Below are 24,378 nucleotides of genomic sequence, written 5' to 3'. Positions count from 1 at the left end.
GGGGGGCGGCTGTGTGGTGCTCAGTTGCCAGCTGAGGTTAAACCACGACGCACATCTAGGCATACCTGACAAAACATTGACCAGCTCCTAATTAGTTGCCTCCTCTCCCTTCATTTAATGCTGAAATATAACATTATGATATCCAGCACCATCATTCATCTTCCACTTTTCTGAGCCTTTCAAATCTGCATTTTCAAACTAGCATTCTAGCTATCACGACCTTCCTTTTTGTAAATGGGAAATCTCAAATCAGCCCACCATCGCCTGACTCCAGGAGCTTGCAGGAAGAGCCAGGTCTGGAGACACACGATAGAGCCAGAGCACAGGCATGTGCCCAGCAGCCAGGAAGGACGTCTGGGTGTGGATCAAAAGCAGAGATCCAACGTTGCAATGAAGGACGCAAAGATTTGGAGTCAGGACCATGGGACTGTCGATAGAGCCAGAGCACAGGCATGTGCCCAGCAGCCAGGAAGGACGTCTGGGTGTGGATCAAAAGCAGAGATCCAACGTTGCAATGAAGGATTTGGAGTCAGGACCACGGGACTGTCCCGTTGTTTTTTTCCCACACCTGGTCAATCAGATTTTTGAGGAATCTGTGAAATTCAGCTAGTTGGGAAAAGCTCTTGAAAGTTTAGTATGGAAGGAAAACCAGTAGGTTTTCAGAGCCATATACCCCCCATCTATTTATGGATACGTATGTATGTGCTATGATTTATTATTCTATATTATTAGATTGAAGCTATCATAGCTAATCAGATTTTGGCAGCTGTTTGAGCAGCACGCAGGATGTCCTAGTGCAGAGCACATTCAAAGGCAATGTTAACATCAGTGCAAATCACATCGCTATGCTGTCTGAGTAAAGACTCCCAGAATAGGTACTTTAAACAGCACTTCCACAGTGGCTTTGTCTAATAAAAATCCTCTCTTGCATTTACTAGAGCCCTAAGCCTGTTGCCATTTTAAACCATGGGAACTTTGGTACTATTTGGAAGGGGTGAAGGACTGGAGGTCGGAGCGGCTGTTGAGGATGTAAGCTGTCAATCTCCATGTATTCATAGCGCTTTTTCCACACAGCTGTGTGCATTGCCGCTCTCAGGCAAGTGAGCCTGAATTCAGAAAATGCCATACGGAGGGCGGCGAGCAGACGTGCTCTGCGGATGAGATAAGTCTGGATACTTATTGTCTGTGGATGGAGTGTATTTTTAATAGCTGAAATCATGCACCTTGCATAGTTACAGGCTTTTTCTATACAAGCACTTCAGATTGTGGAGGACATTTACCAAAAGTGCATGTCTTCCCACTGCGTGCTGCAGAGCACCTCTAATGCTCATGAAAAGGGGGTGGTGCACCTCACTGCTCAGTCAAGGCTTGATAGCAGGCGTTGAATGAGAGCTGAGACTTTTTTATGGTGTTTGAAAATATTTCTACAGCAAGTCAGAAAAAAATGCTTCTGCATCAGAGGACTGAGTTCTGGGACAGCTTTACATTAGAAGCGGGAAGTTTCAGTAGTCAGGATGAGCTTTAAGATGAAGCTTGATAATTTAGTAATGGGATTATATAGCAGGGTCTTTTGCACTAGCAGGGAACTTGACCCAGCAAGCAAAAGGTCTCCTCTAGTCCCATGTCCTATCTCTCATGGGAGCTCCCTGATATCAGTTCGATCCTGTTTCTCCAAACCTTTCTCAAGGAGAGACTTCTGCTCTGCAATATCCAGCCTTTCCAGACTGCCACCTATATGAAAGAGTCATCACGGGACTGAGCTTGGCTTTCTGGTAACTGTGCTGAGCTGGAGGCTGAGAGCTTTGTACTCATTCCCAGGAAAATGCAGCTCGCTGGGCCTCTCCTGCTGCTAGTGCTGGTCTAAGAGGTCACAGTTCCTCATCCCACCTTTGCTCTTTGGTCCGGCCCCACATCAGCCCCTGAGCTGTACTGGCTGGTTCATTACATGACTGTTTGATAGTGCAGATCAATGACTTGATAATAGATTAAAATGCTCTTGCCCTGCCTTGCCTTGCCTTCCCTTATACGCTTTGTAAAGCTTGCAGAAGTAGAAAGCCCCTAAGCTAACACTGCCACAGAGGACAAAAAACATGAGCAATTATACCCTTGGGCAGAGGAACCAAAAAGAAACTCTTAGAGCTACCAGCATGGTCATAAACTGGAGCTGCTGGCCAAGAAACACATCCCACTGCTGACAGCAAGACACAGCCTTACACCCCCCCACTCAATGACTTGTGAGACCTCCAAGGAAAACACAGATTACTTAAAAATGAACAAACATGTTAATTCTTCAGTCATTCTGCCCACAGCAACCATGCACAAATGTGAAGCAATGGTACAAACTCCTTGTGACAGGCCTTTGCAAGGAGGGACTGGAAGTTCAGGCTTCCCACCTTCCTGGAGCCAGTGTGATGGTACACATTTCACAAACCATACAGATTCAGCAGCACTGGTTAGTCCTGTCACCATGAATCACCTGCAACACATTTTCCTTTCTGCTGTTCGAAACTTTGATTCCCTTTCATTTCCTCCAAAAAACCCCACAATCTAAATGCCAGCATTTTTCTCAGCTCTAGACCTAATTTTCCAATATTTTAGTATTCTGCCTGTTGATGGACTTTTAGGTTAGAGATAAAGGCAACTTTTGTGGGCTTTTTTAAATTAAAAACTGCACTTATGTTGCATAATAGGGATTAAACTGGCCTTGCATGGTGGGCTTGAATTGGTGTTGTGCTCAACCAAGGTTCAGTTCTGTTCTCATTTTTTACATTGGCACTAGTCAGGCTTCTGCCAAAATCTGACTCTGTTCCTATTGAGAGTGTCCCCGGGCTGGGGAACCACGGTCACAGACACACACAGATGCTTTGGTGGAGGAGATGCAGCCGCCTCTGGGTTTCGACACAGCAGGACAAACCATACCTTGCTTTCCCCCTGCTTCACCGCCAACATCAGGTCATCCTTGATCTGTTTCTTGCAGTGCTCGCAGGCACAGTCGAAGTAATACTGCTTCTTCAGCTGCTTCCGCCGCTCCTCGCTCACGTTGAGGAAATCCACGTAGGAAACAGTCAGCTCATCCCCTGGAGAAATCTTGCTCAGTGCCCGCAGCTCGATCCTGAGTGCAAAGGAGATGAGATGTGGACTTAGAGACGCAGCAGAAGCAAAGGTGCAGCCATAGAGCCGTCAGGGACAAATCCTGCGACCTGCCCCTGCCTTGCAGAGGTGAGCCCTTGCCCTAAGGTACCACTTTAGCTCTTCAGGGAGGCAATGCAGAGATGGGCAGCAGTCTGGTTAACTGAATACAGAGTAAAAACATGGTCCCACCAGTTTCTCCTGCCCCTCTGCAAGTCCCTGGCAGGGATACGTAAGGGTCTGAGCTATAAACAGATTACAGCCCCATTACTTTATCCAGATGGGGGCTGAACCTAGACATAAACTTTTATTACGCTGCAGGAGATCTCACTAGAAGAAAACCCTGAAATCAGAAATACCCACCAAGCCTTGCAAAATGCTGAGTTTGAACTTTGGGTCTTTTTTTAAGTACTGCTTTGCATGCTACCTGCACATCCCTGGCTAGACTCCCAGATCCTGAGCTGTGCTGCTTTCGGTATCATTTTCACTCTGAAAAGTTAAGACAAATTCCCTCTGGGTGCTGGGTAAGAGATCCCTCACCCTGTTCATGCATCTCTACGTAAAGGCTTAGAAAGAATTCTCTGGAAATAGTCTATTTTTTATATAGCCCATTTGATCTGATATTGCTAATATTAAACACAAAATCCACAGCAAATCCTTAATGACAGGCTTTTGGAAAGCCAGATCTTTGCACATGCCTTTCTCTCATGTCTTTCCCTGCAAAAGGTCTTAAATAACATGGATGCTCAAAACTATTCCCTTGCTGTTTCACTCTATAAGCTAAATCTCCCAGTTACTCCGGGCCATCTCTCAGTCACAGGGGCTGGACAATCACAACTGGCTGAAGAATTTGGCCAGAGTGGGAAAAACCTCCATCAAATACCAGTTGCAAGGTGGTGCTTCTGTATCCATCTACTCCCCCATCTACTAGTGACTCTACCTACGGTTAGAAATAATTCACTTGACACCAGTGACCTTGGGATCTCTGCTCAGACCAGTCAGTTGGTTAAGTATATTTTTGCAGCTAGGCATACTTACGGGTTATCAAAATGAAGCCAGTCCCATGGTCTGAGCTCCCACCCTACCGTCGCACTACAGTGGGGTACATCAGTCCTGGGACTCCCTCACCGCGGGCAGCGTGTGCCTTGATCATCCTCCTTGCTGAGCTCAACGGCGTGTTTGATGTACACGCCTGCTACAAGACGGACCTGGGGGGGACCTGCTGGCTCCCACCTGAACACGAGGAGCTTTAGATGGGACCCAATGAAGGTCTCACCAAAGGCATAGGTAGCATAGAACCCAAAGGTCTCACCACGTGCATTAAAAGTAAGCCTTTTGGGGAAGACATGACTTTTTCTGACATGACTTTTTCTGTGTGATCATATATCTGCAAAGAGATTGTAATTCCCTTGTAATTGCCTTGTAATTTCCGTTACAAGCTCTCAGCACCAAGGGCATAGCTCTGAGCCTTTCAGCTGTGCTAAAGCTGCTGCGGAAACTACTCCCCAAGGCTGGTCTTTGACCTTCTCTGGGTGTTAGATCATATCAACAGTGTATTTCACACAAAATTCATCACTAAACATGCCATCGTCACGAAGGGCAGCTATTAGTTATGTCACAACCACGGGAAAATGCCAGCCAGAGAAAGGTGCAACCCGCCACTCCAGGAGAAAGTGCATGAGAAAGAGCAATTCCCAACAGAAAGGTTTACACATATAAACATTCCTGTTCAGACTTAATAATGAGATCCTCATTAAAGTGAGTCATGCAACCAGAGAAGAAAAATCAAGCCTCTGACTTTTATGATGCCCCTGATAGCCTAAGCACCGTAGGTGTATTTTAAGCAGCCATCCCTTGTGTGGAGGGGATTGATAGCGTTTGGGATAAGCCTGGAAACACATGGCATATTTTAAATGCTATAGTTAAAGAGACACTGTCAGCTGAGAGAACCCCACCGAGGTTGTCCCGTGCTCTTTCCCCAGTGTCTGCCCCAAGCACCAAGGACCTTGAAAGACACACTCACAGGCACAGTGATTGCTCGATAGCTCAAAACTCAAATTGCCTCAAAATAGCACCTCTAATCAGAAGTGAAACTCATTTGTCCATTTTTATGGTCCTATCTATAATGCACCGAGTAAGGTCAATGGTGAAGAAGAGCACTTCGAAAGTATTTCACGTCTTATTTGAGGAAATTGCGTGTTTGCTTGAAATTAAAGTTTAAAGACAACAGTGTCCCTTTAACAGGACTGACTATAATATACCAAGCACAGTGAGCTAAGCAGAGAACTTCTCTTTTTTTTGCATGCATTTTAGTGATTTCTTTAGTTTGGATCAGGTAACAGTGGCATCATTGAAAGGTAAAACATTAATCAGGAATTATGATAAAAAAGGATGAAACCTACATCTCACGGTATTGCTACTGTAGTCAACACATTCAATGGGCACTGTTTGTTGCAGAAGAAACGTGGACTATTTAGTATGTCAGTAATGCAATCATTTCTCATCTCCTAATACGCAAGGTTTTATTTTGGGCTGTACAAGATTAGCGAGACCTTGTTCTGACTTTCATGCTCTTGCCGTAGTTAGGGGAGGAGAAATGAGAAGTGGAGAAGGGAAATACTGACAGGGAGAAAGCCAAGGGAGAGGGTGGGAAGGCAGGGAGGGAATTCGCTGTGGGGGAGACAGTCACACTATTACCACTATCGTTTTAATTTACTACAAAATGCAGAGTTAAGTGAGGTTTGGGTTTAGTGGGGCTTTACACGGGGGAGGAGTTCAGAAAACAGGGAAAGTGAAATTTTCTGCAAAGGGAGGGAGCCCCTCGGGGCTGTTTGCAGCTTTTCCATTAAACGTGGGGCATGAGGGGTACAGGGCAAGGGGAAGGACAATGCTTTCAAGACTGACCCACCTCATCTGTGTGTGGAACATTGATCTTACAGCCTCATGACTGAAAGACAAAACAAACATCTGCAGTTTACACAGGTACAAGTACAATGAAAAAAAAATGGGTACATGGTGTAGAGCATCGGGACATCGTCCTGACGGGGCACAAGGGGGTTCCCGGTGCCTGGCTCATGTCTCACTGCATGTAGAGCTTCACTTTTGCTATGTAGCTGCCATAACTGAATTGCCCATCGCTGGGCCACAGTGGATTTGGGGGAGAGCTGTCCAGGCACTATGATTTTAGGAGAGGTCTCAGCCAGGGGATGAGCAAAACCTGCTTCCGACATTTGGCGGGTGCAATAGGGTTAGTTATCCTGCACAGAAAAGTCTCCACTGTCATCAGTAGCCATGCTCTCTAAAACATAGCTTGAAATGGAAATCAGACTAGGATATCAGCAACAAGGACTGTGCTCTGTGTGATGAGTTTAGCGGGTCCTCAAGTCCAGTATTGTGCCCTGAGCGCTGATAGAGAGCTCAGTTCCCACAACAGGGGCTCATCACCAGGTTTCTGCAGAAAGACAAGAAACCTTCATAATTTACTTGGCCAATTGTACAACATAACCAGATGGTCAAGGTTTAAAGTCAGTAACAGGATACACGTGGGAACTTCGACAAGCTGCCAGGCAAACAAAATGCCATTCCTCTACTTACCACCCAGAAACTCACTTCAGTGTTCCAGGTTTCTGCAGAAAGACAAGAAACCTTCATAATTTACTTGGCCAATTGTACAACATAACCAGATGGTCAAGGTTTAAAGTCAGTAACAGGATACACGTGGGAACTTCGACAAGCTGCCAGGCAAACAAAATGCCATTCCTCTACTTACCACCCAGAAACTCAGACTTCAGTGTTGCTGTCACTGCTAGTTACCTCCTCCACTTCCCAGGCTGGTTGGAGAGGCTCTCCATCATCCTACTGTGGATCTGATCCAGGGCCAACTGGATATCAGAGCACAGACTCCAATCTGACTTTGGATCAGACCCTATTTCCCACCAAGGTAACCATCCTAATGCAGTTTCATTTTCTCTTTGCTCGTTTACCAGCTGCTTGATAAACGCTAGTATAGTTTTATCAGGTAAAACCAGCAGCGAGAACCGGAGTGCACAAGCAATGTGTTAGTTAAAGAAGGGGAGGCTGGGGGGGTAACTTCTAGCACTAAAGTTTAATGAACATGGAAATTTATAAAATCTTGAGACTGAGCAGAAAATTTGGATGAAATACTGCAGCTGTGCAGTTTTTGGCAAGCGATTTCCCACAGTTAATGTCTTGCACACGATGCAACTTGCTGGATCGGCAGCAGTTTATACCTGTTCTGGCCTGGGAGAAGGCTGGGAAGAGCAGAGCACCCCTCCTGCGGGCTGCCCCGAGCACCAAGAGCCGCAGCCTCCACTCCCGGCTCTGCTGAAACGTCCCTGCATTTCCCACTTCATCTCTTTCCATCTCACACGTCCCGCGGAAGTTTTCTTACAGCACTTGGGTGGGAACGGGGAATGCACAGCAGCTTAGGGCATCCTGCGCTTGCACGTGACTTGGTTTGCAGATAACAGTCACAATTATAATTAAAATCCCACTGTTAAAGAGTTAATCAGAGATTAATAGAGATGGTACACTCTCACAAAGATGAGGGTTGTGTTAGGAATGGTTATAAACACATCAGCAGATAGTGATACACAGCTGATTGCAAGCTTTGGTTATGAGAAACTCTTGGACTGTGGACTCGGTATAATCTTTAATAATTTATTAACCGTAATTGTTCCTTAACTATTTGTAAACAAAGCCTCAATATAAGGGGTGATCTAGGCAGGTACTTAGTACTTCATCTGCCTATTTTGAGCCTGGTTTCAAAACTTACAGAAATCAGGGAAGAATTCTTTGCTGGTTCACTGGATTTGGGGTCAAACCTTGTGTATTTGTTTAGTGCATCAGACAATATTTTTTGAAATAACAATGAGAGAGAAAACAGCTCCTCTTTAGAAAGAAAATCCTGATTTTTTTGTTTCTGAGCTAGAGAAGGAAACGAGAATGAATAGATTTTCTGGGGCAGGGATCTGACACTGTGGGGTTATCAGAGTCTGCTGAGTTGCCCGTTAGGATGCATCCCCGCTGCGCCCGAGGAAAGAAATATCCACTCACTTGCCATTGTTGAAGATGACGGTACAGTTGGGCCAGCAGTCATGGTTGGCCTGGCAGAGGTTGGGGAAGATTCCCACACCAACAGCCTGCAGTCCTCTTTGGTCACTGAGGGTAAAGCCGTTGCAGCTGATCTAGTCCCAAAACATAGGCAGGAAGAAGCATTAAGGGAGGAAAAGCTGAATTCAGCTACAATCAGGTTTTCTCAGTTCCCGCTGAGAGGTATATCTCCAGCATCCCATCTCCAAACTTTAAGGAGAAAGGAGAAGTGCCTACAAGATTGTTGCAGAAAGTAATTGCAGAGACAACATCTTTAGTTGGGATAAAACATCAGAAGAGAAGTGATGCAGGGTTCATGCAGATGGACCAACTCAGAGCAAAGCTGAGTAAATGCTGCAGAGTATTTGCTGTTAATATTCATATGGGATGTCTAAGATAAATTTGGTTTGGCCATGCATTGGCTTCCTTATATTCACTTCCTGCAAATAATTCAGAAAAAGGTCACAGGAAAATGAATTTAAGGCAATTCAAGCAGAGCCTAGACAGAAAGCAAAGTTCACGCTTATTAAAACAGGTATCAGTTAGAAATTAACCTTGAGAGCTGCATTCAACCTGGTCACGTTTGTAGGGAGAGGCCCAGAGATCTTATAAAAACCAATTACTACTGTTTGTTATGAGTCCCAAACAATTTTCAGAATGACTACTTCTGGGTGACATATATGCCAAGAATAAATTATTATACTTTTTTATATGGTACATTATTATCACATATGAATGGAGCAGTTTTTAGTTGCAAACATAAACAAAGGAAATATTTGCAAGGAGAAAATGCAATAGGATATACCAAAGGAAATAATTAACTTGGCTGCTAATTATTTTACTCTGTTAATAGTTTTACTTCATTTCTTAACTGATTCTGTACTTTATCTGTACTTCCTTACTTCTGCATGGGCAAGTTATGTTGGCCACTAGTACATAGGTCTCCCTGCGCCCAGTGGACTGGATTTTCTTTGCAGGGTGGGTACGAAAGGATGCTGTGTGTCCTCCCTGTGCTAGGGCTGGCAAAGCCAACTTCTCCGCCACGCCAGCCATCAGCAGAGGTGCGAGCAGAGCGTGCGTCTCAGCTCAGCTCACCCTGGCCCCTCAGGCAGTGCTGCTAGCTGAGGGGTTAGTGCAGCCCCGGGATACAACAACTTGTACCAGGGCTGGGGGCAGAGCGGCTCAGCCTGAACTGGCTTCTGGGAATTTCCCTCTCTGCTACACTGAGAAAAAAAATTTGTAGTTAACAAGTTAGTAATGGATATTATTAAATGTATTTAGCGTATTTTACCTATTTTTATTACATATATTAAAAAATCTATATTTATAATATACATGTAAAAATCTAATGCACACAATCTATAATAGACATTAATGTATATACTAAAACAGATCTGCTATATTCAAATACATTCTAAGTATATTTACTAAAAATATATTTAAATAGATTTTCTCAGCTCTCCCAGGTGCAGAGAGATGCCCAGTGGGACTTGTGATGACAATGCAGCACCTATGGTTGAGCAAGCCACTTGCCTGCATGGTTAGACAGATAAAAGGTTTCAGACCTTGCCCCTGCTGTGCCTCAGTGCCTTCCCAGTGCCAGTGCAGAAGCGATGCAGACGGGGAATGCAGCAGTATTCAAACCGCCTGCAGCAAATGTCGGCCTCGACTATCTCAACCGCTATGGCCTCTTAAGGGCAAAAGAGGGATGAACTTGGGCATTCTCAACTCAGGCCAGTTGGAGACTTTCTCTGGGGAGCTGGCATTAAAAGCAGCCCTCCGTTTGCTCTCCCACCCCACCGACGTACCACTCCGAATATGTGGGAGATGTACTGCATGCCGAACTGCTGGCTCTGGGGTGGCCAAAACTCGAGGAAGCTCTCCACATCAGCACGGAGCTCCTTCTTCTCCTCCTCACCAAAGTTGTCCACATGGTTCTGCAGGTCATCGATGGAGACCAGGCAGCCCTCTGCCAGCCCGCTGCCTTCCCTCTCTATCTTCCACATGATGCGGGCAGCCAGCCTGGCCAGGAGAGAGCCCCAGGCATTAGCACCACCAGCCAGCGCAAGGATAAGGACCAAAGGGCCATCGAAATTCATGTCATGGGTGGGAAATTGTGTGCGGACAGACCGAGACAGGCTCAGCATCGGATGGTTGATGGCTGGTCACCATCCATGGGCTTTTGAAGGAAAGGGACACAGACGCAGGGTTTTGCCCCGGCATCTATGTTCTCATCTGGAGAAGTGCTACAGACCCCCAGGTCCCCAGTCCTTCACAACAGCTCTCATCTCCTTGGGGATTCTTCTAATTTTCTTATAACGGAGCCGGGATGTGAATCCAAATCAATGTATCCTGTAGACAAATCGGGAAGAGCCCATCTCCTCTTCCACTTTTCCACCTACTCCTCACTTTCCCACACACCTCCTAAACCACCCCAGGCAGGTTTGCCTCACCATGTTCAGCTGCAGTAGAGTTTTTGGGGCCCAGCACCAAAAAACAAAGCAGGAGCACAACCCCCTCACATCCCAGATGCTCCTCCAGGTCCCGATCCCATCAGCTCAGAGATGCTCCTGGCCTTTCCCAAACTGTCTCCCACTTCCACCCTGTCCAAATCAGGCCACCCAGCTCTTCCTTGCCACCCTCTGGAGGGATGCCCTGTCCTCTCCCACCATCCCCAGGCTGCCGGCTCAGCCCCTGGGGGCCAGCTCTCACCTGATGTTTTCGGTGGGTGCCTTGCCGTGCTTCTTGATGGCGGAGCACTCATTTTTGTGGTTCAGCCACGCCGCTCTCTGGCAGGTCCGGTCGCAGTAGTAGGCAAACTTGCACTGGCCACAGCGGTGGAGCCTCTCCTGTCGTTTGAAGCAGGTGTGACAGATGACGTGCGTCAGGCTGGAAGGACACAAGGACTCGTTGGCTCGTACCTCAGTGAAGGGCCAGCTCCACCCAGTGAGGGTCCTGCCAGCTTTGCATCCCTGGGTTCCCCATACCCACTAAGGATGGACCCTCCAAGATTTTTTGGGAGGACAGAGAAACCTCCCACCCAGCTTAAATCTTTGTGCGCTTGCCCAGTGCTGTTGCTTTTCTCTTTGGCTACGCCAAAGAGACAAATATTTTGTTTAAAGGAGGACAGCAATAAAGCATTCCCCAGCTCTCAGCCCTTTTGTCTGCAGCTCATCTACTCCTCTTCAGCACTGCCGCTTTTAATAGGATTTTCAGTCTGGTTTTGTTTTCTGTCTGGCCCGTGCTGAAGCACCAGCCACCCATTTGCTGAACAGAAATCAGATGCCTAACGAGTCTGTGGCTCAGGCGAGCACGAAGAAGAACGTGAAGGCAAAGAGCCAGCCTGAGAGTTTCACCTGCCTGCAAAGCCTCTGAATTTGGCTGAAGTGACCCCCCCGAGCACTAAGGCTTTCCTGGGCCTCACATGGACCAGGTCACAAAACGGAGCAGTGGCCACCACCATGCCTGAGACTTAGGAAAACATTGGTCGAGAGGGACCAACCGGGAGCATGGCTCTGAGCCATCCTAACTGCTCTCCTAAGCTTTCCTTAGGCACAGGCACGCTGTGGGGATAAAAATATACATCAGAAATGCTCTGCCAGTGAGCAGACCAGAGGTGTAGCACAATGAAGAAGAGTGATAGATAGAAGTAGTTGCATAGGGAAACCCCTTGTTTCTGCTGCTTGAAACCAAGATATGTTTCCACGGATTAAAAAGCAGCTTTGCTTGTCACTTCTTTTTGTCACTGGGCCAAAGGTGTAGCTGTACTGGAGGCATTGCACTGGGCAATTGTGGCAATGTGTTGGAAATGACACAAGGAAGCCAAGAGAACAGCCTTCTTCAAGGTAGATCTCATCACAAAGTGTTTTATGTCTTCTCCTCCTTCCTTCGGTTGTGGCACATGTCTCCTGGCTGTCCACCATCAAGAGAGAACAGCACAGAGTCCCAGTCCAGGTGGGTTTGGGGCTCTCCTGGTCCCAGTGACTCCAGACAGAGGCTTAGCGTGGATTAGTGAAGGTTTGAGGAACCAGGGCAGGCTCCCAGCCACTCAGCAGATCCCCAGGCATGGCTGCCAAGGGACAAGTGGATTTTCAGCTGCCCAGGGACGGACGAGAAACACCAAACAGCTGAAGACAGAGGAAAGATGAACTCTCAAGAGCTCGCAGGAGCACTGGCTGGGGTAGGACACGGGGTGGGCTGGCTGTAATGCCAAGCTTAGGGAGCAGTACTTGCATTTATGACCACCATAAGATTTTATTAATAAACCCAGGGGAACTTTCATCTTCACAAGGCTGGTATGTTGCTGAGCTGAGAACATCAATGATTTAGTGCTGGTCAGTGGCCCAGAATATGCCACCCATGGGAGTCTCGTTAAACATTAAAGATAATGAGCACAGTGCCTGATGTGAGGATGTGCTCTGCTCCCAGGGCATGAAGTCCTCCCTGCTTAGTCCAGCATCAGCTTTAGCGCTGTGCTCTTCAGGCCACTTAAAGCCTTCCTGCAGATGGTCTAGTGATGCAGATTTCTCCTCCAAATCCAAAAGCCTGACGTGTCTTTCTCTGGTGCCAGCAGCAGTAAGTGCTGCTCACTGGCTATTCCTGCTCCTGGCTCTGCAGTTTAACTAGCTGAGAGGTTACTGTGAGTTAGACGGTCATGGGATAACTGGGAAACACCTTTCAAAAGGAGCAGGTTGCTTCTTTGCGGGGTTCAAAACAGGATTTCCAAGAAGCACCCTACAATTTTATGTAGGTAACTATAACCAAGGCCGGGGGAGGAATGTATCAGAGGATACTGATGAAGAAGTCTAACCTGATATCCTCCCTCCGAGGGTGTCCAGGGTCCTGGACCAAGAGGAAACCTCCCCCATGTGCCCTTTTCACATGTCCAGCTGCTTGCTCCTTCATTGGGAAGGAGGGGGAGACACTTTGGTCTCCCGCCCAAACAACTTTTCCCTTGCTGCTAGAGAAGGCTTTTCCCTGCCTGACTCGGTGTCCCCAGCTGTCTGCTTCTTCAGGCAACTGCTCGCTTTATCTCTGCCTCCAGCCAGGCTCAAGAGTAGGGGAGAATTTAAATTCCCATCACTTAGACACCGCCAGCCCCAGGAGGGAGGTTCTCCTGATTGCAAAAAGCTCACTGACTACAGAGGCTTCATTACCAAGGGAACATTATCATCATCCACAGCCCATAGTGGGGAAACTGAGGCACAAGGAAATAAAAAATTTATTGATGCTCACATGAGGAGGCTATGCCACAGGCGGGAATCAGACCCACAGCCTCAGAGTCCCAAGCCAGGGACTCCCCCCAGACTGTCCTGCCTCTCCACTATACAGATATATATAAACATATGTATGCATATTCACATCTATTACAGTACACTTAAAATGCACCTTCATTCCTCTGGCACTATTGCATGAGCTGCTGACACAATCCATCCTGCGTCTTGGCTCTTGCAGGATGAAAAGGGCCATTGATTTAAAGCAGAGGGCCATTGATTTAAAGCAGGACGACCTGCAGCAGACAAAACCACGTGCAAAAATGAGGTTTGGAAAATGACAGTGAGCAGTGCCGGTGCACAGCAAGGAGCCCAATGCAAGGTAAGCACCCAGGATGGGGCAGGGGGGAGCATGTGTCCGGGAATGGGGATGCAGCCAACTCCATTAAGTCAAATGAAAGAGCTGGGAGCTGGTGAGAAATGCGAGGCTGTCCTCTGTCAGCTGTCAAGTCAGAGGGGCAGAGAGGTGCAAGAGAGATTACACTCCTTGTAAGGCAAAGGAGAGCCAGAGAGCTGATAAAACCCATGTGGTTACGTCGTGCCAGGAAGCACAGGGAGATCTCATGCAGGGAATGGGGCTCCCTCCTGCCGCCTGTGTGCTTTGAGGGCAGTCAGAAAGCAAAAAGGCAATTAAAGAAGTTTCCCTGTAAAGAGGAGTGACAAGTTGGAGGGGAATATGGTGCAGCAAAACCCAGGTCCTCAAACAGAGGCTTGTCTCCCCCCAGCTCTCTCTCTGAGAACAGAAAAATACTGAAATGTTGGCTTTGCATTTTGCTGATTATTGCATAAGGTGTCCAGAGTTTCCAAAGCAAACCCAACTGGTGGAACCTACCACCAGCCCTGGAAAGTTCTCGTTTCTAAGGAGATGCAGAAATGCACAAAAAAAAAGTTATATGAGACTTCCTGAGGAGGTGAAGGAACGGTTCATGTGGTATTGAAACTGCAGACACAATTACTCATAGGTAATCTGACTGGCAGGTATAAGAAATACCACATCTCTCACAAAACCCTCGCGGGATCCTCTGTGCTCAGAAATGGTTTAAAAAAAGACTGGATTTATTGATAATGTGCATTACCAGGACTCCAGAGGCCTGGGCTCAATTCTTGGCGCAGTAAAAATATCAGGAGACACAGGTATTTGAGATCTATTGCCTAAATCTTCAACAAACATTGCTCGAGCACTGCCCGACCCTGCAAGCACCTAAATCCCCCAGGTGCCCCTAGGCAGTCGTGCAAACTCTTGCTGTCTCAGAGGAGCTTAGAGCCGGACGCCCCGAAAGGGGATGGCAAAGTGGAGCTCTCCCTTGGCCCCAGGGCTGGACCTTTATGACAGGCTCTGATACCATCTGTCTTGGAGGTAGACAACACCAAGGACACCAAAGGCTTGCATTGATCCACAGTCTCCACTGTCATCCCCTCTGCAATGGTTAAGGTCCCCCAAGGACAGGGGGAGCAGCCTGAGGTTAAACCCAAGTCTCTCAGCCTGTGGAAATCGTTGATCTATAAAGCCTTCTCTGTCTGGCCTAGAAAGTGTTTATCACAACCTGAAATGGCTCCAGGTGGCCTGGATGGAGCTTCCTCTCCCTGTAGAGAGAGCAGTCCATGCCCGCATGGTCAGGATGCTGCATGGCCAGGCAGCACTGAAGGTTTCTGGGGAGACGTATGGCACCTATCCAGGAGCCTGGTGGTTTGAACCCTTAGAGGGTTCACCCTTACTCGGTGCTCTGCTCCTTGCTTTAACACAGGGACAATACAACTGCTTTCTGCTGCGTCTATGTACAACATGGCCTCTGGGGTGATCTCTGGCCATTCATTCACTGCCATTTTCCACACATAGTGAGAACTTCTTTTTTTCACCCTGCCCAAAAGCAGGATCTTCATTAGCACAGCGATTTCTCCAGCCCATCCAAGCCTTGCCAGGTCAGGGATTTAGGACTGACTTAGAGGGCAGGTGCCACTGACTGACTCATTAAATGACTTTCTGGGGAGCCTCAGGTTTCCTTGGCCTCTCATCCAAGCATCAGCCGAGCTGAACTCTCAGGGGTTCATGTTACGTAGATGAGATGCACAACTACTACTAATCCTGGACGTAGCTACAGTCACAAAAGCAATGATTCAATGTGCCAGCCAACAAATGCAAGAGGTGACAGAGCACTGTCAACTAAACCATGGCTCCCGCAAGTACAGCTCTCAGTGAAAGCAGAAGAAACAAATAGCTCTTGTGACTGCTTGGATTGGATTCAGACGGATTAAGATCTGTTGGACCTGCCAGGACAGAGAGCTGAGCATTGCCACAGGAAATATATTAACCTCATCTCCGAGACATGCACAACCCAAACATCTGCCACCCATTTCCCATGCAGCACCCACAGCATCTCATTCACTAATCTGGAAAAGCAGGGTGAGATGGCTGTAGTGCAAAGGAATAAAAGGAGGATTTCATTGAATAGCTAATGGACATGGTGAGAAGCTCACAAACTATTTAACCTGAGTTTATTCTATTCTGTACATCATAGACGACACACACAGATGACCTAACTTACACCTAAGTCCACCTGCTTCATATTTATTATTGGCTGGCTAGACATCTCTCTCCTCAACGTCTTACAGAGGACAGCGTAAGAATAGCCTGAGGTGTAGGCAAAGTCCACTTGGCTTTCAAAGCAGAGGCTGTAACTCTTCATTAAACACAACAGCCTAAGGAAATGCACCTACTGTTTCAGCAGTGAAAGGAAAAGGGAGGTATTCAATAGCTGGCTTCTACTGAGGATACCTATAATGGTGAATTATTAGCACAAGAATAGTTTTGCTCCTTTAAAAAAGGGGGTTGGAACTTAGTACTTTTATCTTTAAAATGTCAGGGATGACACATCCTAATTTGTCTGATTTGAGTGGGGGATTTATTTTAGACTAATTTTAGACTATTTTACTTTTAGTCTTTCATTTCAAGCTTTCTCAGCCTCTTTTTAAAGAGGTGTGGGTGTGGCTTCCTTTAAAAAACTAGGTTTTCTCCCAGGTTTTATTTAAGCTTTTGAACAAATAAGATAATAGTAAAAAATCAAACACCAGAAAATTTCAAACAATGCGAATATGATCACATTAGCTCTCAGTTTTTATTGGTATCAACTCAAAGAATTTGCTTCCATAATCTTTTCAGAGTCATACTGTTATGGAAAATTTTGTATTTCTTATATCCCTAGGTCATCCCAGCCACAATAATGGAGCTCCCCACATTTGCTTTGGAAAATGTTTTGGGCCTGCTTCATGCATCAAAAAGGAGTGCAAAAATTGCATGATCTCAGGTTTTTAGCAATTTGCAGATCAGTCATCAAGCAGATCTTCAGGTGATCTTGGCTTTCTACCACACGACACTGTTTGCCTTGACTACTGTCTCTCAAACCCCACTGGTTAAAGAGCAAACCTCCTCTTGATGAAGGTTGACAGAGATATATCAGGCATCCCCATGCCTGTATGAAATGTAAACTCTCACAGGCTCGAGAGCCAAATGACACGCCAGAGGAGAAGGTCACATACTGTACATTGAGCCCAGGCAATGGGAATGCCATCGTCCTGAAAGTGGCAGTGAGGAAAGGAGACCTGGGATCTTCAAAGAGAAAGTGAAGAGGGAAGGAAGGATTAAACACCAGCACGTAAGCAGAGCACTAGAGAAAGCTTCAGTGAGAAGTAATGTCAATGGAGAATGCACAGGGGCTTTGCAAATCGTAAAATGACCCCAACAAAGGCAAAGAATCCCTTGAGAAGATATATTTCCAACTTTCTGTATCTATTTTAGGGAAAAGTGGGCTTGACACTGGTGTTTTCTGAGTGCTATTTCAGCTGATAACAGCAAGGCTGATTCAAACACAGATCAGAGAGTGTGCCTGCACTTTACCCAAACAGCAAAATACTGGAGATTACACTGAGATCTGCACCCCCTTTCAATCAGTATTCACTGTCTCTCTAAACAGCCTGCTCTAGTTCAGGTAGACAGGCTTGATGCAGGAGTCAATTCCAGGCAACCACTGTGTTAAGCAAAAGGTTATAGAATCATAGAATCATAGAATGGTTTGGGCTGGAAGGGACATTTAAAGGTCATCTAGTCCAACCCCCCTACAATGAACAGGGTTAGCCTTGTGAGTCATACCCTGGCCTTAAAATCTAAGAAACTATGAGCTGGCTGATGTCTATAGGAACTTTCTTTAGCTTCACCTTGAGTTTTATGTACTTCTGGACTAAAAGTCTCTGGCACCGGGTAAGAAACTGCTGCTCAGGTGATCATCACTGGGTTGAAGAGTACAAGCCCTCACCAGCCTTAATGACTTCAGGGACCTTCAGGGACCTTCAGGGTCCCTGTGACCTTCAGGGGCTTCCAGGGTGGGATGCAGTCTGCAGATTTAGACACCTAGATGTGCTCATCTGTACTCCCAGTGTCTAAGTAGAGATCCCATCAAAACACTCAGGGGGGTGTGGAAAGCCATTCAGCTCAAAGGTAGGTGTCTGTGTTTGGTGCACATTATAGAGCTCCATTGACTGTAACGGGGACTTAGGGCTGGATTCACTTGCCTGGACATAGGAGCCTAGTGTTATTTTAGGCTCTGCAGGGACACCCATCTGGTCTGAGAGGCAGCCTGATTCTCATAAATCCTGTTTTGCACCTGTGAGCCCTAAAAGGACGTCTCAGACACCCTGGGGCATCTCAAATGACACTAAACACCTATGGCAACCGAAACCTGCCCTTAGCTCTATGCACACGCTTATAACAGACTTTAGTTTTGGGTGTCTTAATTTGCAAGCTGAATCCCAAAGCATATTGCTGGACAAGCCATCACATCGCTCTGCAGGTTGGTCCAGTTAAACTGGTGGGTCTTACTTGCTCAGAGTATGATGGCTGGTTATAGCGTTTTGTCAAAGAAAACGCATCTCCTTTTCCTAGCAAAATAAAGTTCTCAGCACCTCCTCAAGCTCAGACTCCTACTGAAAGACAGACATTCATACAGTGCAGGTGGGTGACAGCCTAAGGTCAAAATTGCTTCTGCAATTCCTCACATCAATCAGTAGGGTCTTTGCACCATTTAAGCCCAAAGGGTCCCCACACTTTCTGCTGTGAGCACCTAACACCGGGTGCCAAAATTAGCTGTTCAGGCTCCCTAGATCCCTGTACAGTCGGGGCAAAGAGGTTTGTTCTGCCGATAGTCTCTCAGAGTATGAAAGGTAGGTTTCTGCTATGCAACAGCCCTATGGAGGGGTTTCTCACTTAGACACCTGAAGTTAAACACCTATAGCAGGTCATGCAAATTTTTCATTTCATAATTATGTTCTTCACCAGGTCAAAGGACGATCAGCTTGTATGGGGCTCCCCCATTTCTGAACAGTAACACCTCTCATCTCTTGACAGCTTTGTGCCCAGGCACGAACACAAGCTGCTTTCCATCCTGTAGTATGGCCACACCAAGAAAACACTGTTGTATCTCTGAAGAGCTGCTCCTACTAATCTGAAAAAAGAGACCTTCGCTTTGCCTGCTGTGTTGCCACATCACATGCAGTCACGCAGAAGATCGCAGTGTGGCCACTGCAGTGTGATTGCCATCCATATGCATCACACACAGATTGCTTGATTTCAACAGCAAAATCAGGGGCAGGATTTCAGGGGCTCAGCATCCACACTGGGACCAGACTTCACAAAGGTATGAGCTCTTCAAAGGGCTGCAAAATACAGACCAACTCTACACTTCAGTGCTTCTATGGTGGCCTTTATACACAAAGAAAGCTGAGCTCTGTGGAAAATCTGGTCACATATTTGGTAGGACCTGAGCTGAAAAATTAAATCCACCAATCACTCATATTTGAATCCCCTTTCCATAGTACACATACACACTGCTTTCAGCAAGAGACAAAGACGCTGAATGGAATTAGGGTGAGGGACTCTGGACTTTGGGTTTCCCAATGCAGGGTGAGACCCTTTTTAACAGCGTAGACTCAACACCACTTTTAGGACCTTTAGGAATGCTTGTTTGTGGGCATGGAAAAACACATGCCTCTTCATTGGACTCTTCATCCATGCAGAGGCAACAGCAGTTCTTTCAGGGCAAAACCAGCCACCATGACCTAGTGTGGATTTATTCTTGCAGATCCTACAAGGATGCAGGCTACCCTTCTACAGCAACCAATTCACTGGGGGTTTATGCAATCGAATACCCTGGGGCAGCAGGAGAAGGTACCTTCAAAACCAAAGCCCTGTATGCATGTGAAAAACATCAGAGCAGTTTTCACAAGCAAAATGCATGTTTCCATTGTATCTCAGGCACAGGGTTTTCCCTGCTGAGCCCTAACCAGCAAGCATTTAGTTGGCACCTCCTGCTTCAGAGATTTTGGGATGGGAGGGTAAGAGTCCATTATTATTTCCCAGCAGCATGAAGAAGCAGCAGAGAGATAAGAATGACTGAAGCCATCCCCATTCCCTGCAGCTGCAGAGAAGGGATGTGTTTACCTTACCCCCTTGCTGCTTAGTGTCTGGATCTGCCCTCTGGGAGCTAAACAAACACAGGCTGGGGAGGGAGGGAAGCACATCTCTCCCCATCCGAGGTTTTCTGTTGGAAACCTAAGCCTAAGACACAGTCTGCAGTCCAAGACCCGATGTGGTGATAGTTTCTCCCCTTATCTCACATTACACAAGTGACATTTGAAAATGCAATGAAGTTGTAGCTCTTCAAAATGGGCAGCTCTACTCTATGCATGATGCTCGCGACATTTCACATAGAAGAAAAAAAATTCTCAACCAGCAATTAAAAGGCAAAATGTTTTCAATGGTTAAAGGATAATTAGTATTTTTAACACGGCATATGGGAGAAATCATTGTCCATAGGCACTTCCGAAGCAAACAGTATCACAGCAGGATTCCAGCTAGTGACACAAGTGAAACTAAAGTACAAGAGCTAGAAGGACACGTCAAGGAGAGATTGTTTTGTCACTAACTACTGTAACTGAACTCAGGGTTAAGAATTCAAGAACTTAACGTTTTAAAATAAAAAGTGACATTTTTAATGTGAGCTCTTGCAATGACATGTTCAAATACAAACTAAAAAGTGTCATTGCTGCTATTGTAAAGATTCATTATCATGTTCACCCACTGACTATAAGGGCAAGGAAAAAGTGAATGAAAGACACAAAAAAAATTATTTCCTGCTCTGTCCATTTAATCCCCAATTCTCTGCTATTGCCAGATCACACAGTAGCACAAATCTACAAGATGACCAGGATTAAAACAGCAGCATGAGCTCTGCTTGCGTCCCAGACTTCATTAGCAGAGTTGATTCAATCAGGGAAAGCTCAGCTAGGTAGAATCACTCACTGCTTTAGTTAGTGTGCAGAACATTCACTAAAGTCACTGGCAGTTTGGGGCAAAAAAAATCAGTCTCAGGACTCACCATGATGCCCTTGAAGAATGCTTACAAATTTCCCAAGCCCAGAATGAAACCTTCAGCTGACATCTAGCTCCTCGTTTAAAAAGTTTGGGCCAAATTCTGTTCTCAGCTAGCATATTATAAGCTGAACAAATTCCATTCATGTCTGGGGCTTTATTCTAGATTTATCCCATGGGAGATTAACATCGAAATTGGTTCTTTGTGTCTTTTAGCTTTCAGGATATTTAAGTGAATCTTCCACTGATTTGAAGGGCAGAAGTGGGCACCTACCAGCCACACCGGCAGCACAGGTTGATCGAATGTTGTTTATCCTTGAAACAAGCAGCAGAAAAGAAAAATGTGTTTGAACCAGAATTCAGTTTCTGGCTGCATCAGTGTGAACAAAAATTTAAAACCAGTCTCGTGCAAGAGTGAAAGCAGAAATTTGTCTCCAGTTAACTGGGCTAGCTATAAATATAAAATCACTTTAACAGAAACAGTATCACTGACAGATCCCCACTAGCTTCTGGTTTGAAGGCAGCGGGCGATGAAGCTGCGTGTGTAGCTGGGAGGTGGTACACGTGAGCAGAACACAATGTAACTCACTTTTATCACGGATTATACATCGGAGGCTTCAGCAAAGTCAGTCTGAGATTGCCGTACCTGAATTACACTAAATCCTGGCAGTTCACCGGAGCGTAACATGGGTCCGGTTTTGTGAGGCACTGAATACAGCCAACTTTCACCGCATTTGGCAAAAGCTGATGGCACCAAGCACCTTGCAAGATCACGTCCTGGAAACAGACTGCACCATATTAAAAGTAAAAAAGCTGATCTGAGCCCTCTGAAGCACATTCACTGTAAGCTGTGAATGTGCTTTACAGAAGAGCTTCTGACTTCCCTTCGCACCCTTCTCTGATGCTGCCCAGACGCTTTCAAACTTTTACCCACCCAGCCAGATGAAATTTTGCATCGAGATCACTTTTGGTCTGTGTTTTACATGTGCTTTTCTCTTACCTATCAAAAACCACGGCCGCGTAGGCTGGCTCCGCAAAGATGACATCCCCAGGCAAGAATTCCTTCTGCGCTTTCAAGCCCCTGCCTTTGCCTTCAGACGTGAACACTTCGACTGACTCCATTCCCCCTTTGGTCATCCCAAGGCACCCCAAGGCTTGGGAGGTGGGTATCTCGGAGCGAGCCAAATCTCCCGTCACTCCCGTCAACTTCGACTTGCCACAAGACCACGCTTATAAAGGGGCTGGCCTCCCCCACCCCCAGCCGCACTGTTTCCCATAGGAGGGCGAGGGGGTGGGAGCAGGAGAGGCTGGAGGCGAAGATCCTCTGCGCAATATCGCCAGCCTACGCAGGGAAGGCACAGGGCTGGGACTTCTGCTTCATTAGGAAACCCCCCGCCGAAAACCACGTTTGGAGTTGTTTCTCCCAGCCACAAGCAGTTGTATATGTTACGACTCGGATTAATTTATACTCTCCCATTGGAGAAAGAATGTATTCTCTTTGCAGGGTATTTTTAGCAATCACATGCTTCTGTCTCTCAGGAAGCAACAGCTGAGACAGTGGGACAGGGAGGGCTGGTATGCATATTTCTGACCCCTTCCACTGTCATCTGGCTTTTTCCAGAAACTAAACATTGCTGCTTTATTTTTACCCTCTAGGACATGGATGGCATGTTTAGAGGCAGGGATAACAGCGAAACACACGTCCTGAAATTCTCGGCATCCTCCGTCGCTACCTGAGCCTGGAAAAGGGCCGTCACTTCCCAAATGCTCGTGGTGGCGGGCGCACGGAGCAGCGTGGAAGGAGCTGGAAGGACAGCAGCAGTTCGGCGCAGGCTGCAGAAGCAAGCAGGACATCTTAGGTATTCGCACAATTTTGGATGCACTAAACCTCTTTGAAATGGCACTGCATTTGAGGGTTCTCCCCACCTCCAACGCACAGCCATGGATGAGATGGGGGAATTGGAGCCACCTGAGTGGAAAAGGAGGGTGCACCAGTGAGACCAAACCCGTGAGAAGCCAGGCCCTTGCTTCATTCTCTGCCCCCAGCAGCCAGTACGAGTTCGGGGTGACACAAGGGAAGGCCTCCACGTACAAGAGTGAACCTCACTGTGGAAATTGAACCCAGTCCAGATTGTCATTCAGCATTTTTTTATCATTTAATAGCACTTCACGGGGCTGACTCCTGCTAATCTCACCCTCCCACCCCCAGGAAACCTGATGCTATTTCCTCCTGGATCTCTAAGCACCACACAGATACCAACGTTTGCAAACCTCTTCCCACACCTCCGTGCTGCACAGAAAAACCTGTCTGTTTTAACAGGGGAAGTGAGGTGCAGAGAAATAAAGAGGGTAATTCCTGTGCATCCCTAGACTGTAAAAGAAATGCTTTACTTTGCCAAGGCAGTGGGAAGTATCATCGTGCTCTTCAAGGCAGTCACAGAACTGCTCAGCATCTTCTGCTAAAAGCTTCTGGCAACTTTCCTTGCGTGCGAATCAAGTATGGTATCACGCTTCGGCACAAATATCCTGTGTTATAGTTTGCCCGAGTATGCCAAGCACAAACGATATCAATCCACAGCTCTATAAATTCAGGGTGATCCGGGTGTTCATGTGATGATGAGCACAACCAGACTCCTCCACTCATCCTGAGGAGGGCCAGAGCCGTTGCGGAGCCGTCAGCACAAACCTTCCAGCATTTACGCTGTGCAGCGTAGAAAAGTCACTACAGGCAATTAGCCCCTACAAGCAATTACAATTTTAATTGCAATGCTCTACTTGTGTGATATGTGATGTCAGGATGCTCTGGTCTCACCTGTTACCCATGTTTCATTCCCCTGGGTGTAAGTGCCTTTTAGACACATATATTTGCCAGCAGTACTTTAGCACCTCAAAATTAGGTGCTGATTTTTTTTTTTCCTCAAAAAAACCCGATTCGGAGTGTGGCTATATTGAATCCAGTCATTAATCACACTAAAAACTGTTTCTGATTCCCAGATAACAAAGAATATAGAATAGAATAGAATAGAATAGAATAACTAAGAATATAACTAAGAATATAACTAAGAATATAATTATATCTTTTCAAAGTCGCCAACTAAAACCAACAGATCAAAGTCCTTCTAGGACAGAGTTATAACAGAGCAGGTCTCTGCACAGTCAGACATCCATGGTGTACCCAGTACAATGCACCCCTCACCCCTTCAGATCACATAAAGAAAAAAACATTTTGGCTGAGACAGAGCGTAACGAAAGCCTCATTTCTCCCCTTCCAGCCCAGTGAATGCCACGGTGGTGTGTGCTCAGCCGGTCGTACAGGAGGAGATCAGCCATCTGGCTGCGCATCACACCCTTGGTACCACCAGGCCACAGTTTCAGACCCAGCTGTGTGCAAAAATATGGTGGTAAAACTGTCAATCTGGGGGGGGAAAAAAAAACACCAAACACCGG

General features: G+C 46.5%; 1 protein-coding gene across 2 annotated transcripts in view; it reads right to left on the bottom strand.

Annotated features, from left to right (window-relative positions):
* SMYD1 (SET and MYND domain containing 1) overlaps positions 1-22,374 on the bottom strand; it is a 28,562-nt gene extending 6,188 nt beyond the window's left edge. Inside the window, exons 1-6 of one of the 2 annotated variants that reach the window (XM_009289398.2) lie at positions 21,932-22,374; positions 10,954-11,130; positions 10,050-10,263; positions 8,206-8,336; positions 6,038-6,076; positions 2,920-3,112 (exon numbers count right to left, since the gene is read on the bottom strand). In XM_009289398.2, the coding sequence (XP_009287673.1) occupies positions 2,920-3,112; positions 6,038-6,076; positions 8,206-8,336; positions 10,050-10,263; positions 10,954-11,130; positions 21,932-22,068 (891 nt within the window). In that variant the 5' untranslated portion in view covers positions 22,069-22,374. The remainder of the gene's footprint in view (positions 1-2,919; positions 3,113-6,037; positions 6,077-8,205; positions 8,337-10,049; positions 10,264-10,953; positions 11,131-21,931) is intronic. The other variant, XM_009289399.2, reaches the window with a different exon arrangement.
* Positions 22,375-24,378: the final 2,004 nt, after the last annotated feature.

This window comes from Aptenodytes forsteri, unplaced genomic scaffold (assembly GCF_000699145.1).
Source record: "Aptenodytes forsteri isolate BGI_AS27 unplaced genomic scaffold, ASM69914v1 Scaffold141, whole genome shotgun sequence".
Taxonomy (NCBI): Eukaryota; Metazoa; Chordata; class Aves; order Sphenisciformes; family Spheniscidae; genus Aptenodytes; species Aptenodytes forsteri.
Note: the sequence above shows the minus strand (reverse complement) of the source record. Positions and strands in the feature narration are given on the sequence as shown.